At 40.6% G+C, this 18,881-nt stretch overlaps 1 protein-coding gene across 2 annotated transcripts in view; it reads left to right on the top strand.

Annotated features, from left to right (window-relative positions):
- The window catches only part of pkn1a (protein kinase N1a), a 28,331-nt gene extending 9,775 nt beyond the window's left edge, over positions 1 to 18,556 (top strand). Inside the window, exons 1-23 of one of the 2 annotated variants that reach the window (XM_072462394.1) lie at positions 6,197 to 6,353; positions 6,847 to 7,041; positions 8,014 to 8,119; positions 8,357 to 8,505; positions 8,861 to 8,981; positions 11,913 to 12,058; positions 12,133 to 12,346; positions 12,563 to 12,757; positions 13,560 to 13,669; positions 13,741 to 13,884; positions 14,252 to 14,327; positions 14,603 to 14,738; positions 14,997 to 15,078; positions 15,358 to 15,437; positions 15,530 to 15,605; positions 15,688 to 15,779; positions 15,869 to 16,045; positions 16,134 to 16,196; positions 16,274 to 16,350; positions 16,424 to 16,566; positions 17,025 to 17,132; positions 17,245 to 17,325; positions 17,706 to 18,556. In XM_072462394.1, the coding sequence (XP_072318495.1) occupies positions 6,312 to 6,353; positions 6,847 to 7,041; positions 8,014 to 8,119; positions 8,357 to 8,505; positions 8,861 to 8,981; positions 11,913 to 12,058; positions 12,133 to 12,346; positions 12,563 to 12,757; positions 13,560 to 13,669; positions 13,741 to 13,884; positions 14,252 to 14,327; positions 14,603 to 14,738; positions 14,997 to 15,078; positions 15,358 to 15,437; positions 15,530 to 15,605; positions 15,688 to 15,779; positions 15,869 to 16,045; positions 16,134 to 16,196; positions 16,274 to 16,350; positions 16,424 to 16,566; positions 17,025 to 17,132; positions 17,245 to 17,325; positions 17,706 to 17,909 (2,817 nt within the window). In that variant the 5' untranslated portion in view covers positions 6,197 to 6,311 and the 3' untranslated portion in view covers positions 17,910 to 18,556. Of the gene's footprint in view, positions 1 to 6,196; positions 6,354 to 6,846; positions 7,042 to 8,013; positions 8,120 to 8,356; positions 8,506 to 8,860; positions 8,982 to 11,912; positions 12,059 to 12,132; positions 12,347 to 12,562; positions 12,758 to 13,559; positions 13,670 to 13,740; positions 13,885 to 14,251; positions 14,328 to 14,602; positions 14,739 to 14,996; positions 15,079 to 15,357; positions 15,438 to 15,529; positions 15,606 to 15,687; positions 15,780 to 15,868; positions 16,046 to 16,133; positions 16,197 to 16,273; positions 16,351 to 16,423; positions 16,567 to 17,024; positions 17,133 to 17,244; positions 17,326 to 17,705 lie in introns of those variants that run through there. The other variant, XM_072462395.1, reaches the window with a different exon arrangement.
- The last annotated feature ends 325 nt before the right edge of the window (positions 18,557 to 18,881 follow it).

The following is an 18,881-nucleotide window of genomic DNA, read 5'->3' as shown; positions in this document are numbered from 1 at the left end:
AGAGATTTATCAAATAAAAATAGTTGTTTTGGATTATTGCGATTATTGTAATTGATTAATTAATCATTGAATTCATATAGCACCCGTCATGCACGTCATGCAAGTGCTTTAATAATTTACTACACGCTCAGTGGTGGTAAGTTACTATTGTAGGCACAGCTGCCCTGGGGCAGAGTGACAGAAGCGAGGCTGCCAAGCTGCGGCATCAGCTCCTCCAGTCATCACCAAACATTCACACATTATGTCCCTGTTAGGCTGTGGATCTGCCCCGCTAAGTGTTCAGCACTCTCCCATCCAAGCCCCGCCCTGCCCTGCCCCGCCCAAGCCCCGCCCTGCCCTGCCCCGCCCCACCCTGTTTAGCCCCTGAGAGCTGATGAGATCGGGCCGTGGTAAGCACGTCTGGCCACAACCTGTTCTAAAAGAACAAACTTATGTAAAGTGTAAACTTCCATACGTCATTTACAAGCCTGTTTAGCACATTTCATTTGGATTGCAAAAAATAGATCTCAGATCGTTGTTAAAATGATAAAGATATATTCCTTTTTGTCAGTGAAACTTTGTGTTCTGGGTATTAGGGTAGTAAAAACGGGGAAATATTTGATAAAGCCTTTGTGTTACTGCCACCACCACAGCCTCCACTGTGGAAGTATTGAGTTTAGTTCATATGCAGAGTAATCTCCAGGCAGCAGCAGTGGCACGTGAAGTCCACGTCTCCTGCTGCATCTGATGCCTCTGGCAGCACTTGTGATTCATATCAATGTCACAGCCACAGAGTTAAGAGCTTCAATTCTTATGCAATAAAGAGGCTCAGTGCAAACAAGCTTAGTCTCAATACTACTTCACCCATACCTGATTGACGGTTTCAAGGTTTTTGTCAACCAGTTTGAATAACTGACAATAACACTGTATCACTATTGGTAACTATTATCTTTACATATGATTAATCTAGCCACAATTCTTTCAATTGAGTATTTGTTTAGATCACAAAATCCCATTAATTATCAGATTTTTGCCTGAGTTTGACCAAGATGACGCTCTTGAGGACATTCTGATGTTTACAAGCAAACTAGTTTTTATTTGTGTGTGTGTTTTTAATCAAAGACATTTTGAAGTAATTCATGCTTTGTTTGAGCCATTAAACCACTTTTCTCAGCCCATGGCATGTTTTTGAGTCTGTGTATAATTCTGATTGCAATTATTCTATGTCTAAATAAGTCAGTGATTCTTTCAATAAAAGATTAGTTGCGATTAATGAATTGACTTGTTTCAGACCTAAATCCACTGCTATATTCCGTCTGCAGGTGACGGACATGAGTGCCCTACAAAGTTGTTGCTGTATTGACACATTCTCTGCGGGACATTTCATTGGGATGGGCCGGCCTTATGTTCCTCCCTGTTGTCTGTCAGTTCTTTTTGGCAGCGAGTCCGTCCTCCCAGCATGCTCCTCTGTGGCTCCTGGCTCTGCAGACCCAGACTCCCACACTCCTCCACCTGCTGCCTTATCACTGTTGATACCACTCCCCCCTTCGACTGCCCTTCTCTCTCACGGTTGTGTTTTGTCCCCTCTAGGCTTCCATGGTCTTTGCTGTCTCGTGAGAATGGGTGGTCTCTCTCCTCCTCCTCCTCCCCCGTACAGCCCCCTTGTACAGCCCCCCGTCTGAGCAGTATCAGCAAAGGAACTGAAAACAAAATTAGAAACACGAGGCACTTTAAAACAGTGGGGTTTCTTATACTGTGGCTAGACATGGTTCCTTTGTCCCCCTTTTGACTCAAGACAAACTGTATTTTAGGTTATTATTTTTAAAACCTCCAAATTTACCTTTAAATTGTGAGGATATGGTGTCAGTTCGGTTTGTGGTGTGAGGTGTTTGTCTCCTACTTTGTTTCTACGGTCTGTTTTGTTTAATGCATCCAGAGGAAAGCAGGTCACTACAGATAATGGTTATGGTTATTGTGGTTCATGGTCAGTGCCCTCGGTCCCTCCACTGCAGTAATTCACAGCACTTAGAGAAGCAACTGAAGGCAGGAAATAAGCCTTTATTTGTTAGTTATACAAGTTGTGATGTATATAGATTTTGGTTTGGGTGAATTGACTTGTAATAGAATCAGCAGTGATCAATTCAGGGCGTTTTAATCATCAAACATCAGCTTTTCCAGCCAATGTGGATTTTTGTTACAGTTGTTATTTATTTTTGTGTTAAATGGCACTGGAGAGAAAAGCATGCATTTGCCGTTTAACCTGTAAAGTCAGTCTTGTCCGTTCACGAATCATATTTGTTGTTTGTTTGTTTTCATATTTAGAAAAGAGAACATTTAATTGAAATTGAGATTGGTAGTTCCAAAGGAAAACTACTGTATTTTTCCATGTTGTACAGCTCTACTTGTCGGTGAATCCAAGCTAATATTGTGAATCGTGTCCCGTTTTGTGGACACGTCACCGTTGCTAGGGTCCGTTGCTGGGGTCCGTGCATGTCCTCGGGTCAGGTGCTGTCAGCGTTCAGGCGTCTCAGGAATGCCTCCAGATGTTTTCTCTCTGGCTCCGCCTCACGTTATCACGCTCCCGTGGACTCACTTCCTGTGCAGACGCTGGTGTGCAGCACAAATAGTTTGGAAGAAAAGGTGGGTTTTGTTTTGGTCCTTGAATGTCTCTGGGCCGCTCTAGTTTCCTCCAGCGTGGATTTGCATAACGAATGACTCGACACAAACCGACACGCAGTAGCCCTCGTCACTGGCACTGGTCGGAGCAGATCTGTGCTGCTTCATGACCCAGAGTTCACTCCTCAGGCCCAGTTGTACAAGATTCTACTTGGTCAGTTATTGCAATAAGAAGTTTGCTCTAAGAAACATTGAATAAAGTGAATAAATATATTTCAAATTTTCCATGGACGGGAAAAGTACGCGGTGAGATGAGGATGAAGAGTTGTTCTGTTTTTCTCATCATAGGTCTGAACTATACAATAACTGAAGTTAATTTAAAACATTCTGCAGTGTCCACACCCACAGCCCTGCCATCAACCCGCAGGATCTGTTTACAAGGAAGTCATTGTGAGATGAGTCAGGTTACAAGGGTCGACTAAAGAAATACTTGGTCGACTAAAGACACGCCTTATCGACCAAAGAGTCTACGAAAAGGGGGCGCGGCAAAAGCTATCAAACTTGTAAAGCACGACTCCAACTGCTCAGGAGTTTGTGCAAAAACAAGTATTTATACAAAAACGTGCTAGTAAACGGTGTATTTATATTATATGTTAGAGTTTATAAAAGTTAGATTAAACTCATGATTCAATCTTTAGCTAGCTCACCCCACATCTTCTTCTTTTTTTCTCTTTTAAATCTAAATCTAAATATAATAATTAATAGACAAGTTGTTGCTCGACTAAGACGTCATTAAACGCCTAAACGAATAAAGCGATTACAGCGCTACAGGTGATGTCCAATGTATTTACAAGTCAACATTAGTATTCATCTAGACTTGCAAAGAAGTGTTTCAGATACATATTTTCATCAGTATTTTGTCACAGATTTGCCCAGAATGCTTTTGGAGCTGGACCTAATTCTCGTATGTCTCACACGCCTGAAGAAAACATTCTCACGTGCCCCTGAACGGCTTAAAACGACTGTGAATAAAAGTACAAACAGAGCCCGTTGTACCGTACTATTTTCTTAAGACGTCTGAAGAACACAACTGTTGAAAGGACCGCATTGTTTCCGGGTCAAAGTTCACGCCCTCATTCTCGCCACTGTTTGTGCTCGTGGGTGTTTCTCATGACGAGCCTGGTCACCTGTTTGTCGTCATTGTGGGCACTGCTTTGTCCCTTTTGTGAATATTGTCTGCTCTTTTTATTCCCTTCCATACAGGACGGAACATTTTGTCACAGTTTCGCCAAACGTCTGTGCCAAACGTCTGTGCCAAATTGTCGGATCCATTGGTTAAAAACTTGAAGGGTCACTTGTGGTGTGTGTGTGTGTGTGTGTCCCCGTCCGTCCCCCAGCCCTCCTGACCCTCTCAGCTGTGCCTCGTCCATCTCTCCACCCACTCTTCCTGTCCTCGAGCTGCCCCGTCTTTCTTTAGCCCCACTGTCTCGTAGAGCGCGACTGGGCAGACTGCCTTTTGCTCTCGTAGCCACTGTGTAACATTTCAGTCGCTAATGTTAGGATTCAAGTTGCACCCAAATGTTCGGTGGGCAGAACGGTTGAGTTTTAGTTCGGCCAACGTGCAAATCCTCCGAAATCCGCAGAAGCCATAGCGGCAACCGAGGCATCCTAAATACACGTCACCCCCCCTCTCCCAGGCCCACGTATAGTTCATGAGCTCTAAAATGTCACTTTTCTGGACCGGATTGGGCTCCCCGGACAGGCAAAAAATGAGATTCGGAATCACAGTGGGACTTTCCTGGAGCAAAAATACAAAAGCGGGTTAGACGAGGAGATCAAGCTGCTAATTGAGCTCTCCAAAAAGGGTCCAAGCCTGAAGAGATGGAATGCATTAAGGAGTCTCATAAAATAAACTTGATATATATACCGGACCGGTGCAATGCAAAGAGTTGTGTAATGGTACTTACCATTTTAGAAAGATGCACTATGCAATTTATCCAGTGGGGGTTCTGCCACCACCTTGTTTCCTGAAGAAGAGGGATAGTTGCCTATTGAAATAATCATGTTTTGCCTGCAATGTTCCCCAGTATGTTATTAAACCATACAATATTAACAGTAATGAAACGTAAATGTTTAAGGCGTTGGATTAAATACATTTTGTGAACGCTGCAGCGCTTTAGCCAGGTACAGGATCCCCCTCAGAGTGCCCAGCCTCAGGCCTGGTTGTTCACCCAGTCTGATTGAATTATCTTCGTGTGGTGCTGTTTTCTATTGCGTTAGTGGTTTTAGGGACAGACGGCTGAATGTTCCCCTTTGGGCCCGTTCAGGGGTGACTCGTTCAGCGGTGACTCATTCAGAACCTGGAGCTGTGACAACTGTGTACAGGTCTGGTCCACGGAAATGCTCTGGGAAGTTCAGTGTTGCTGCATCATTTTGTTGACTAGGGTTGCACAATATATCACAATCGAATCGTAATTGGTCTCATTATCCAATTGCAAAAGCTGCAGGTATTTAGATAATAGAAATATATACTCTAATATTTAATGGGGATAGTTGTATTCTTCATCAGTTCACATTGAATCAAATATAAATGGTTCATGTTCCTGGAGTGGTTTACAATCCTACTTTTTTAAATGTATTGCAAATCTAATCTCGGTCAGATTTTTTTTCCAAAATCGTGCAGCCCTAATGTTGACTTTATATTGGGAATTTATAATATCATCTAACTTTATTTCTCACGAATGGACATGCAACTTATTTAAACGCTTAAATTGTTTACTTGTTGTCATTTGTGCTTTTGTTGTTGTCACAAATACAGTATGGTGGGCGCTCTTGTTCACACCTGTTTGATCTTTAACATATTAAGTATTCCAATACATGTAATCCTATTAATAAATCTAAACTTGTGTGTACATTTGCGCCACTCCTTAGGTTCCAAAGTTACAAGTTGTGCTCTGATCATTTGTTTTGGTTGGTGCCGCCTTATCCTTAAATCTTTGAAGTGAGGAGCAGCAGCTAAAGCCTGCGCTCTCAGGACCTGCTCCTGCTCTCTCTGCCCAGGCACAGAGATGGGAAAAGGGCTTTTAGATTTGTTACAGCGCAGTCCCCAGAGGGAATTTAAATTAAAAGAGTTGGTTTCAAATTACTTTTAGACTTACTCAAAAAAAGCTTCAGCCTGCAAATGCTTTATTTAAGACACTTTATGCTGATTACCTGTGAGAGTATGTGAATTGTAGTGTGTTATTGTTGTGCTCTTGTGCATTTGTGCTGCTCCCTCTTATAGTCTTGCTTTGATCTGTCCTCCTTTTTTTTGATTTTTTTTTTTTTTTAATATTGAGGGGACGTTAAGAAAGGAAAATAGCCTCGGGTCCCAATTGAAAGGTCACTTTGCAAGTCAATAAAATGTTGCAGTGATTATGGCCCATTATGAAGTAGGCTGTAGTGTTGATGCATGTAGTCTCTGTCCTTGTTTTCTCTGCTCCACTGACAGCAGCCGCAGCGCAGGGAGGAAACAGGAAAGGCCTGAGCTGCTCGGTGTTGGGACGGATATCCTCTCTCAGGCGTGCCCTCCTCCCTCACCGACACTCCACTCTCTTTATCTCCTTTTATCGTCCCCTTTCCCCAAAAACACACTAGGCTCTCGGTGTGGCATACGCTCCAGTGGATAGATCAGGGTCTCATAGGTCTATCTGAGAAGTTTTAAATCTAGGATCAATATGTGTTGGCATGGAGACGAGGAGGACGAAGACAGTTCTGAGGTTTGATGCCCATGTTGATTGATATTTAGTACGTATTTTGTTTTTCTGTGCGGAGCTTTCCTCTGTTAGAATGTAGTACTTTAGTATTTAACCTGTTGCTTTTCTACTTTGAAAAATATATTTAAACATGTTCTTTTGCTGCCGTCTAACGCTCAAGCTTGTTTATTTTTTCACATGAAGGGATGCTTTGAAGGAACTTGTTTGGATGAAAGTTTGGATATTCTTTTCAGATTTGTTGAGTTCTTTATTGAAGAAGTTAATCAATAACACAAACTGTTAAACTAAGAGCACATGTTTACTTTAACTTGTTTGTTTTGTTGTCTTGTTTTGTCTCTTTCTCTTCCTCTAACTTCCTTTTATGTACTTTCAAATCTATTACTCAGCAAGGTGCTTATCTCCTTCCTTCCTTCCGAGTACCCGTGTTATTCTACTCACAATATTTTCTTGTCTTAAATACATGTTTGTGTTGATTTCTCGCGTTTCTTCTGAGCAGAGCGACCCGGGTGAGCTGACGGTTTTGGAGCAACTCGGTTTGGACCAGAACTCTGACTTCTCGGACTCCAGTGTTCAGCAACTTCTGGAGGAGCAACGTGAAAGGATCCGAAGAGAAATACGCAAAGAGTTAAAGATCAAGGAAGGAGCTGAGAATCTGCGACGGGCGACCACGGACAAGAGGAACGCTCAGCAGGTCAGTGATTGTGGTTTCCACAGTTGTCATCCTCTACATGCTGTAACTATCCACCAAAGGCGGCATACGCAGAATCTGTACTTTTGAATCTTTACTTTACATATCACTTCACTGTTTCTTTCAAAATTAGAGCTGGGTTTCGATTCAAATTTTGATTGATTCGATTCCGATTTTTACGTTTCAAAATCGTTTTTTTTTTTTTTTTTTTTTTTTTTCCCGATTTCTCAGATCCCATCCGATTCACTCCGATTTCGATCTGATTTCCAATTCGATCCGATTTCGATTCGATCCGGGGGTTAATGTTATTAAAAATGAAAAATGTATTTGAACCGTTTCCTTCACTTCATGACTGTGTAGAGAAGCAACATATTAAAACTAGTATTATATCAATATTAAACAGCAAATCTTACAAGTATTGGTAGTTACTGATGGCTGGAAGACTGATGAAAAGGTTAAGGGTCAATCTACCTTCAAGAAAGATAATCCAGGAGTCCTGAATTATCTTTCTTGAAGGTAGATTGAAGTTCACTGAGGGAAATGTAAAAAATATTTTTTATTAAAAAATAAATAAAAATATATATATATATATATTTTTTTATCTTTGGACTTACGAATCGGTCATTAATATGCGAATCGATTAAAAATCGATTATTTCAACCCAGCTCTATTCAAAATATTGTACATGTGTATTTTCCTAATCCACTGTGACAAAAATACAGCTTTGTCAGGAATTAATTTGCTTCGATAACAAGAATATTACGTTGTTGGATTTGTAACGGTCTACTGGGACTTTGGAAGCGCTGCAGGAAACTGTAATGACCATTATTTGGTGTAAAGAAAATGTTGTTAGAAAACATTGTTCTCAACTTTGTTTTATTCGTAATTTACAATGTTTCATTTTAATATAATGACATGTTTATATCATTTAATAATTGCACCGTAATTTAGTTTGTTATGTTATTGTTCCTGCAGGTGGAAAATCAGCTGAGAAGTTCAAATCGCAAACTGGACGATCTGCACTCTCAGCTACAGGAGCTGGACGCACACATTGTGGTCAAAGGAGGAGATGAGAACAAAGGTTTGTTTAGCAAAGAACATGCTAAAGAAACGGTGTATTTGAAATGTGTCACTGTATTTGATTTTACATTCCCCGTCTTCCAGTATCTGTGATACTATTTTATTCATGTCTGCAGTTCTGGGCAATTGAGGCTAATGTGATTTACAAATAGTGTTGAAAATGTAAAGCATTTTGGGACGCATGTAATTCTAATATTATTTTTTGAATTTTGTTTTAAATGAGCCATTCTCTCCACAGATGAATGCCCGCAGTCTCCCGGGGCAGAGAGCCGGACCTCAGCCCACAAGGAGCGCATTGCTGCCCTGGAGCGACAGCTTAACATCGAGCTCAAAGTCAAACAGGGTGTGGAAAACATGATCCCAATCTATGCAAACGGATCCACAAAGGTATACACGTCTATTAAGCAGAATTATACTGTCAAAAGACCTTTGATAATACACTGTACACAAACATGGATGAAAGAAATGCAGCCCAGATGCAGTGGGTACCTCCCCCAACATGAACCTACTTGATCCATGCATTTGCTGACAAAGGCAACAATCACTTAATGTACATAAGTGACGACAGACAAAGCCCTGCCCCTACTGGCCACAATTACCTCCAACACCACTTCCCATGCACCTCTCTATGCAGCAACCTACTTTCATAAATGCCTCTAAAATATAGAAATAGGCTCTTCTTTTGGCCACAATAGTGAAACACTGCTGATGGTGACTGGTGCTCATGTGTCTTTTAACACAGGATAAGAAGATGCTGCAGACGGCTCAGCAGATGCTTCAGGACAGTAAGACCAAAATTGACATCATCCGGATGCAGATACGCAAAGCTGTGCAGGCCACAGAGCAGAACGACGACACACAGAGTAAGTTATGTTTGTGTAAGTAAGGGTCATGTATACAGTAAGCGTTACCATGAAGAAGTGGTGCAATGTATTCTGGATCCCGGATCCCCAGGCCTCACTGTTTGTCCTGGGCCAGAGCTCCAGACAGCAGAAATACAATAGCACCAACAGATCAATAATGACTCAATTCCAAGAAAGACACAGCTTAAGACGTATTTGATGTAGTAAAGACACTGACAAATACTTTAAGCTACTCCTGCTTCAGTCGGTTTGGGTGAACTGGGCTGGGATAGGCTTCATGTGCTCAGTGCTGTGAAAACAAGAAACATGTGGGTCAAAGGTCAGTGGAGCAACATCTGAACGGTTGATACGAATACATACATTTTACTGTAGGATTATTTGTCCTCCTCATTTGACCCATCCTTCAGTGCCACTGGGGCATCTCCTCGGGAGCAGGGGTCGCTGCAGGGGCCCATCTCCAGATTTTTGTGCTTAGCTTTGTCAGGACTACCGGAGCAGGAGAATTTGACCTATTGTACATGTTTTGGGTTTTGGCAATTTCCTCATAGCAAAAGTGAGTATACTTTAAGAAAGGGAAACAAATTACCAAGAAGTTATACTTGTCTTCAGTATTAAGATTTAACTTACATTGATAATGCTTTCACATTTTGTTAAACCCCAAAATTGATCTAAAATGGCATTTAAAATTAGTAATTTTAGTAATCTTCATTGTGACATTTTACTATGACAAGCAGTGGATATTTATTTATGTTTTATTGAATTATGTGACATGTTTTGACCTTATAACCCTGCGTCAGATTTTCATTTTAATAATTGTTAGTACAAAGTAGTAAGCAGAGATGTGGAGTAGGTTAAAACTGAGCCTTTCTGAGCACTCAAGCCTCAAATGTAATGAGGAAAATACTGAGAAATGAGAGACTCATAAAAGTCCATTTTACATCAGGTTTTACCTTATCAAGAGGGCCTATTTTTCCAAAAAACGTCTAAACAAATGGCTGGACTCTTTGTGAAGCTGAGACTGTGAGGAAAATCCGATTTAAATCCTCCCTAGATTTTCTTTGGCAACTACATGGATACTTAAAGCTGGTGTTTAGAGGATATGGCCTGATGGACATCGGATTGGGCATTAGTTGGGTTTTAAAAAAACAAAGCTAATTTCAGGGAGAAAAAAGGATTTAGGCTCTTCTAGGTCGAATACATATATAAGGCAAATTCAATTTGTGTGAATTTTAGGGTAATTTCTTTGATTTGTGGGTTTAGAGTACAAACTGATACATCCCAGAATGTTTGATTTGACTGTAAATAGTGATTTTGTTTAGCTTGAGACCGGGACAGTGCACAGTATATATTAACCTTATCAGGAGAGATGCATTGTACCAGGTTTTAGCTCAAGTGCTAATTTCCACCTGTTGTCTATAAGAGGATTATGTTTGACATGCCCAGCAGATTTTTTATCCGATGGTGGACAAAAATAAATAAGTTAATAAAACGTCTGTAGTCACTGGGCCCTCTTTTTGAAACATCTTGGCACTCATGTCTTTGTTAGCCACATTATACCATTTTTCTTTTTTTTAATCAGTTTATCATAGGCAAACCTAATTTGACCAGCAACGTTTGAAAAAAAGTCTTATTCCTTCTAATACCTGCTCCTTAGGCACATATGGTGTTATGCTATTACTCTGACAGTTCTTTTAGTACCTCTCCTTGGACACATTTTACTGAAGGTATTTTGCGCTGCTATTACATACACTCAAAGCCCAATCTGCAGATTCCTTGCTCGCCCATCTCCCTGCACTGACAGGACAGTGTGTAATGTAATGTACACAGACAGACAGTCTCCAGGCACCACACCCACTGTAGGGTCGTGAAGCCAGGACTGGACTGCAGGCAGAGCACCTTATTAGGAAATAAAAGCGAGCACATCCATCTGTACTACTTCTTCTGCTCCCACTTCTACTTTTTCTCTGGTCCTGAATTTTAAGTTAAGTTTAAGAATCAGAGGTTCCTCCTTGTCAGCAGCAGTGGCCTCTGGTTTGAAATTCAAATGTGGGTATTTTTAAAGTCTCTTATCTCGTTGTCCGTCTCCTTATCTTACACTTGTCTCTTCCCCAAATTATTCTGCAGTTTCTAGGCCATTAAACCAACCACTTAAGCGTAATGGCACATCTTGAGTGCTTCCTTCTACTTTGTTCTTATTGACTCACTTGTTTTTCCGTTAATTGATAGCAGCCCATCACTTTAACCTGATTTGACCCACTTAGCTTTAATTTTAGACTGAACATTTTTGGATTCCTTATTTCCATTAAATGTTGATCAATGGTCATTCAATTACAACATGGAGATTACATGTAATATCTGTATTTATAACAAGTGGAACATTGTCCTTCCCACCAAAGATATTCTTTATCGTATTGCACCTTCATTCTTCATCTGTGTAATTCCTTTTACCCAACGTTATTCTTGGCCCCTTTTTCTTGTTTTATTTGCACTGGAGCACTTTTATAAACTAAGATTGTACGTTTCTTTTTGTACAGTTTGCATAATATATGTATGGAAGCCAACTCCAGCTGCAAACCAATTCTTCCTGCGGGTATAGATACAGTTCCCTAAACCTGAACCTGAATGGTGACATGCATTCTAGCATTAACTCTGCCCTGGGGAAATTGTTGCTGGTTCAACAAACAAATGTCAAAAATATGATTTGTTGAACCAAATTAAGTTAAAGCTATGTAGTAAAGCTACTAGTACTTTCAGTCCATGATATGAGCCTGTTGTCTTTGTCTTTGTACAAACAATACAAATTTAGTTATTGAAAGGTGGGTTTTCAGTGATTTGTTTGTTTAGTGTGTATGAGTTGATCTTGTTCTTGGCCTGAAGTGCTGAAGGAAAGTATGTACTATAGTCTCAAATAGACTGATTTATTGTGTACAGGTAACCATGACTTGTGCGGTGTAGAGTTGCGCATAGAGGAGCTGAGGCATCACTACAGGGTGGAACATGCTGTAGCAGAAGGGGCCAAAAATGTGCTTCGACTTCTGGGGGCCAACAAGGTCCAGGACAAGAAGGCTCTGTCGGAGGTAGCTACACATCCGTTTTGAAACCGTCGCCTTCACAGTCGGCTCGTAACTCCTTCTGACTCTGGTTTATCCAGGCGCAGACTCGTCTCAGCGAGGCCTCTCAAAAGTTGGACTTGCTGAAGGATGCTCTTGAGCAGCGCCTCACGGAACTGCCCGAGGACCATCCCAAATCTAATGTTATCAAAGAGGAACTTGTCCTGGCCTCTTCTCCAGCATTTAGCTCTCGACATGGCGCCCCCTACCTCCACAATCAGTACAGCACGCTAAACAAGCCATCACCTCTCACTGGTAAGTTGTACTAAGCAAAAGGTATGACACAAATGGCACTTCATCGAACTTTTTAAAGGCTTAAGAAAAAGATTTTATTGGTGACACATTAAATCCCCATCTTTGCTGCAGAAGGTCAGATCAATTTAACAATATTGAACGAGATGGAATATGTACAACAGTTTATGGTTTATTTAAATCCTTTTAGATGTTCATACTGAGTATTTGTGTGCTTAGGTACGCTACAGGTTCAGCTGCTGGGCTGTGTGGGTCTGCTGGAGGTCGTCCCAGGCCGCTGTAAAGGCACTTCAGTGATGTTGCCCTGCTACAGCCCCGGAGACGCCAAGTCCTTCATGAGAGGAAGCAAAGGGCTGTACGGGCGCAGCGGCTCCGTCAGCGGCAAGACGCCCAGCAAAACGGACGACCTCTCCTGTAAGTTCTAATAATTAAACATTGCAGTACAGTTTGATCATTTCTGCTCAACAATGTAGAATCCGCTTCTTTTATTCTTTATTTGTTTGACCTACTTGAGTTTCACCTCCTCCATAGCTGACATTCAGTTCATTTATGTGTGTGTTTTCTTACTCCTCGCAGCAGCTCTCTTTAAAAATGAAAGATGAGACAAATATTATACTCTACTAGTGCATAAAACTCCCTTAATAGTTTATGTTTAATCTTAATGTTAGTTTTGTTGGTGTACAATAATGGTTTTAATTTATTGTGAAGATAAATTGTTCCAGGATAAAGCTGACACATTCTTTAAGGGCCACTGCCGCTGTGGTACCAGCCTCTGTATCTGAGAAAGCACCAGATCTTCTAATGAAACATGCACAGTTGATGACGGAATAGTTTTATAGTAAACATTTTGTATTTCTTTGTCTGCCTTCTAAATGTGCCTTTATTGTAGGGCTGGCTAAGGTTCCTCTGATATATCAATATATTTTTGAATACTGCAATTAAATGTGCACGCTGCATGCACACTGCGGCTAACGTCGAGAGCAGCTTACACGCTGATGCTAAAAACAATAAATTAGTACAGGGAAAGTGGAAACAATATGTTTATTATAGCATATGTAGCCTAAAACAAGTTTGCACTAATAAGGTTAAAGGCCATGTTATGAAATATTTTGTGGAGTGTGAATTGTATTGTATTGTCAATTTATATGATTTATCCATCAAAACGTCAAGCCACATCGCCATGGCCCTCTTAATAGTAGATAACTTCTGTTTGCAGCTGAGGTGAGCGCAGTTTTGAAGCTGGACAACTCTGTGGTGGGCCAGACGTCTTGGAGGACTGTAGGAGAACAGGCCTGGGACCAGACTTTCACTGTGGAGCTCGAGAGGGTTTGTGCAAACTCACCGTGGAATAACGTCTTTGAATGAAGAAATGTTTGTAATAATATTTATGTGTTTAGTCTCGGGAGATGGAAATCGCTGTTTACTGGAAGGACTACCGCTCGCTATGTGCTCTCAAATACCTAAAGCTCGAAGAGTTTCTCGACAACCAAAAACACAGGGTCCAACTGGAGCTGGAGCCACAAGGCCTTTTGTTGGCTGAGGTACATAACAGATTGTGCCATTCATTTCACTTACCCTCTGCTGCTCTTTGTTGAAATGTCACTGTCACTTTAAATCTTTATCAGCATATTTTTTGATATACAAAGAGACATTGTTCAATTCAAAGAAAGACCATCGAAAAAATAATGCTAAAATTGTGAACAGATGTCCATGCCATTGAAGTGCTAAAAAATACCCCCCATTTCTGTATGATGTGTGATGCGTTCACCTATTCACACTTCTGTAGCTGTCATCTGCACCTGTGCCACAAAACACTTTGATATTTATTACTTAAAAACATCAGACAAATGTGTCTGTGTGGTGCCATCTTTTCATGTTCTGTGAGGTTTGTTTTTGTGTGTTTTCCAGGTGACCTTCTTTAACCCAGTAATCGAGAGAGTGCCTCGCCTGCAGAGGCAGAAGAAGGTCTTCTCCAAACAGCATGGTGCGCAGTCAAAATAAGAGTTTGACTGTAATGAGAGCCTGCAAAACAGTTTGATATGTTTTGGAAACATTTTGGGAGTTTATCTTGGACAATAGCACTTTGAGTTCAAAGGGAGTTTCTCTAAAGGCCTTTGACATGGACCCAACTCCCCCTTGTGGCCAAAAATATACATGCTGTTTTGTGCAATATAGATTATCATAACAATAAGCATTCGAGGAAGGCTCTAGGGATTTTTAAATCCTTGTCATTGACCACACGTACATGTCTGTTTTCAGGCAAAGCGTTCCTTCGAGCTCGTCAGATGAATGTAGATATTGGGACGTGGGTGAGGCTTCTCAGAAACGCCATTCCCACCGTCAACAACTCTGGCACCTACAGTCCGAATGCTCACAGCCTCGCACTGAACAGCGGGTAAGACTCTCAAATAATGTAGGTGATCCTGGATGTATATTTGAAGTGCAGCATTCAATCCCAGAATGTGTTTGTGACATTGATGGCTATCGCAGCGATTTGGCCATCAGTCATTTTCCTTGAGCTTTTCCCTTTTTGTTTCTGATTGAAATACAACGCCATCTCCTCTCCGTCATCTAATGATCCAATTTTTGTTTTTATGTCCATTTGTCCATGTCCATCACCACATTGGTGTCTTTGTCCATGTGAATCTTTCAGGGAGATCTCAGTGGAAAAGTTGAGTTTGGACGACTCTCCCATTAGAGGCGATTACAAGAGAGAAGTGGATATACAAACTCCGGTGAGATAGACAGACGACTCGATTTACTTGTACTTCTTTTCACAAATAGTTACAGCTCACAATAATTAATGATAGATGATTTTACAATGCAATAGTTTTTTTCAGTAAAAATTAAGTAATATGTTTTATACAGCTATAAAAATGGCTAGGTAATTGGTTTGTGATTATGCTTTTTCTACTCACCGGTTTTGAAATATAAAATCCACATTGTTTTGTCCTCTTGTATTTTCATTTTCATATATTTCCTCTATGTGTCATCCTTGCATGTTCCCCTCTCAGGACCAACTGCAAGCCATTGACCCCATATCTCCCCCCGACCTCCCCCCAGAGAGCCCTGCCCAAACCCCGCCTGTTGGCAGGTACACATTGCTTCCAAAAGACTCCAGTATATTTGTAACGTTGTCTGATAACTCTCCTCGTATAACTACACACTGATCCCATGCATTTTCAGTAAGCAAAGGAGTGGCCCACTTTCCCTGCAGGATTTTAGATTAATAGCTGTGCTTGGAAGAGGACATTTTGGAAAGGTTTGGTTTTGGATTTCAGAATATATATTTTTTTCAGTGTCAACCCAAAACAAATGTGTTTTAGCTTGTTTTTTCTCGGCAGGTTTTGTTATCAGAATACAAAAAGTCGGGAACAATGTACGCTATCAAAGCACTAAAAAAAGGAGATATTGTAGCTCGAGATGAAGTTGAAAGGTAAATGTGGTGTTTTAGACTGTTTTCTGTTTCTCACCAACAACAAATCATTCATGTCTCCCTTCCTTGTATTTTTTGTCTTTGTTCAGCTTGATGTGCGAGAAGCGTATTTTTGAAACTGTAAACCTGACCCATCACCCATTCCTGGTCAACCTGTTCGCCTGTTTCCAGACGTCGGAGCATGTGTGTTTTGTCATGGAGTACACAGCAGGGGGCGACCTCATGATGCACATTCATACAGACGTGTTCACAGAACCACGGGCTGTGTATGTGTCTCTAAAGAAATGCATTGTACATTACATACATGTTACGTATGGCAGAATGTATTTATGTTTCTGTTGGATGTCACTTCAGGTTTTATGCTGCCTGTGTGGTTCTTGGACTTCAGTTTCTTCATGATCATAAGATTGTATATCGGTGAGTTTGTTGTCTGGGCAACAAATAATAATGTGACAAATTCATAACAAATCATCACCAATTCATGCCCATTTTAGAGACCTTAAGCTTGACAACCTTCTACTCGGCACGGATGGTTATGTGAAAATCGCAGACTTTGGCCTTTGTAAAGAAGGTAAGTTGTTTTTTCTAATTACATTACATCAAAAGGACAGATCAGACCTGGATCTAATTTTGCCCTTTTATAGGGATGGGTTTTGGGGATCGGACAAGCACGTTCTGTGGCACTCCAGAGTTTTTGGCCCCGGAGGTCCTGACAGACACGTCCTACACCAGGGCAGTGGACTGGTGGGGTCTTGGTGTCCTCATCTATGAAATGTTGGTTGGAGAGGTGAGACATTGTTTTGCTAGGCCTGAACTTAAAATGACTGATCTTCTAATTGGCTTCTGGTTGTCTTTCACTGACCAGTGACTGTTTAATTGTTGAACCTATTATTAGTTTAATCAACAATTTATTAAAGCCCTATTCAAGATTTTTGGTTCTGCAAAATTATATTTAATTGAATAGTTAAGGAGTAAACGCTGAGTAAATGAGTATCGATCCACAATGAATATTTGTCTATTTCTATTATTTTTTGCTTGTCAATATGGTACTAAAGCCCTTAAATCTTCCTGGATCTGAAATTATTCCATTGTTTAAATTACCGGTATATGCACATTTAGCTGATAGACATTTTCACACCTTTTTTTTAAACATTTGTACTTGCTATGCCTCCTTTACAGACAGTGGCTTTGCATATAGATCCGATGCTATGCGTGCTAATAATCTGCTCCACTGTTTGTGCACAGTCCCCATTTCCAGGAGATGATGAGGAGGAGGTGTTTGACAGCATTGTGAACGATGAAGTGCGCTACCCACGCTTCCTCTCCACTGAGGCTATTGGCATCATGAGAAGAGTAAGAGCATAGTTGTCTTTTTGTAACATTGATAGAAGTCATACATACATAGATACTCGAATAGTTTTACTCTCAAGTGTAAATACCACTGTAATGTCACTTGTCACTTCAGCTGTTACGGAGGAACCCAGAGCGGCGCCTTGGCTCTGGTGAGAAGGATGCAGAGGAGGTGAAGAAACAGCCATTCTTCAGGGTGAGCGCAGATATAAACCCAATGTCTGACGTAAACAGTGAGCCTATGAAACTGATTCAGAAGCTCTCACCAAACCGTACATTTAATTTTAAAATCAGTTTAATCTGACTAGGCAGGACTAAAAAGGTGACCGTCTTCAGAGCTTGTGCTAGGTTTTGTCAGGACTAACTAGCTGGATGATTTGCCTATTGTGCAAGTACTGAAGCTTGACTAAATGTTAATTATTTAGGACTAAAATGTAAGACATGCAGTTGGTTCTTCAAAGTTAATCCATTAGAATAGTAACTACAAAGTCAACACTGCTGTTTTAGAACCACTGCATTGGAAAAACAAAATTGCTTGTATATTTACTTTTTTTTTACCACTATTTCATCTCTTAGAATGTGGACTGGGAAGCGCTCCTTCAGAAAAAGCTGCCTCCTCCTTTTGTTCCTACCATTGGAGGCAAAGAAGACGTGAGTAACTTTGATGAAGAGTTCACCACAGAAGCTCCGACTCTGACTCCTCCGCGTGAGCCGCGAGTGCTCTCCCGAAAAGACCAGGAAAGTTTCAGAGACTTTGACTACGTCTCGGACCTCTGCTAGTGGACCAGGACCTCAAGACCTTAAAGAATGCGTCCAGGCTTCAAGTTATATCATCCCCTCTTACTGTTTGTCTACGATTATTACACTGTGAATGAATGAAGAGAGACTGCCATGTTTTTAGGATTTTAAAAGACTTTGAACTTGATGAGTTGAAATATATGCTCAAATGTTTCAATCAAGGTGTGATGAGTAACTACCATTTTAGGCTGTTCTGTCCATTCATTGTACGACACATCATTGACTGAAGTTCATTCAAAACGGTAGCCTTTCAAATAATTTGCCGTCTGTGCAGCTGTGAGAGAAGAGGTTTGCTGTATCTTTGTACTGTTACATGTTTGAAGGCAAATCACAAGCCTCTCATACCGATGCCTTACATTTTTACATAGAATTGAACCACTATTTAGCATTTTCTTTTAACTTGAACACATTTCTAGAGCTAACCGAGGCTAAATTTAGCAACTTTTGTGAACTGACTGGGCAAATTATGAGAGGGTTACAGGGTAAACGCACAGTCCAGTTTACATGGACTATTTGGATTTTAATGAATAGTTGGTGCAACAAAACAATTTCTTAATGAATAGTTGGTAAAGGAAATGATGCATGTCTTTGGTTCGATTAAGCATTAAAGACATACGGCATGTTGGTAACTTTGTCTTGTTCATACGTACGTTTTTTGAGTGTTCACAGAATATTAGTAAAATTACCTGCAAATAATGTCAACAATAATGTCATATCACTCATTTGTACATGTGTTTTTTGTGGGTATTATACATGGACTATCTAAATATCTGCCAAATATGTCACACATACAAGCGCGTTTACTCAGTAGGATCTTATTTATTGTAGTTAGTAGAATAATTAAATAAGTGAGACTCTCTTATCATAAATACCCAGACCATTTGATGAAAACAGGATTGTGTCATTAGGTCGATATCATGCTCAATGTGCAGAGGTGGGTAGTTACAATCAGCC

The sequence above is a fragment of the Eucyclogobius newberryi genome, unplaced genomic scaffold (assembly GCF_026437365.1).
Source record: "Eucyclogobius newberryi isolate DKJ021-1_F unplaced genomic scaffold, fEucNew1.0.hap1 SCAF_4, whole genome shotgun sequence".
NCBI classification, from domain to species: domain Eukaryota; kingdom Metazoa; phylum Chordata; class Actinopteri; order Gobiiformes; family Gobiidae; genus Eucyclogobius; species Eucyclogobius newberryi.
Note: the sequence above shows the minus strand (reverse complement) of the source record. Positions and strands in the feature narration are given on the sequence as shown.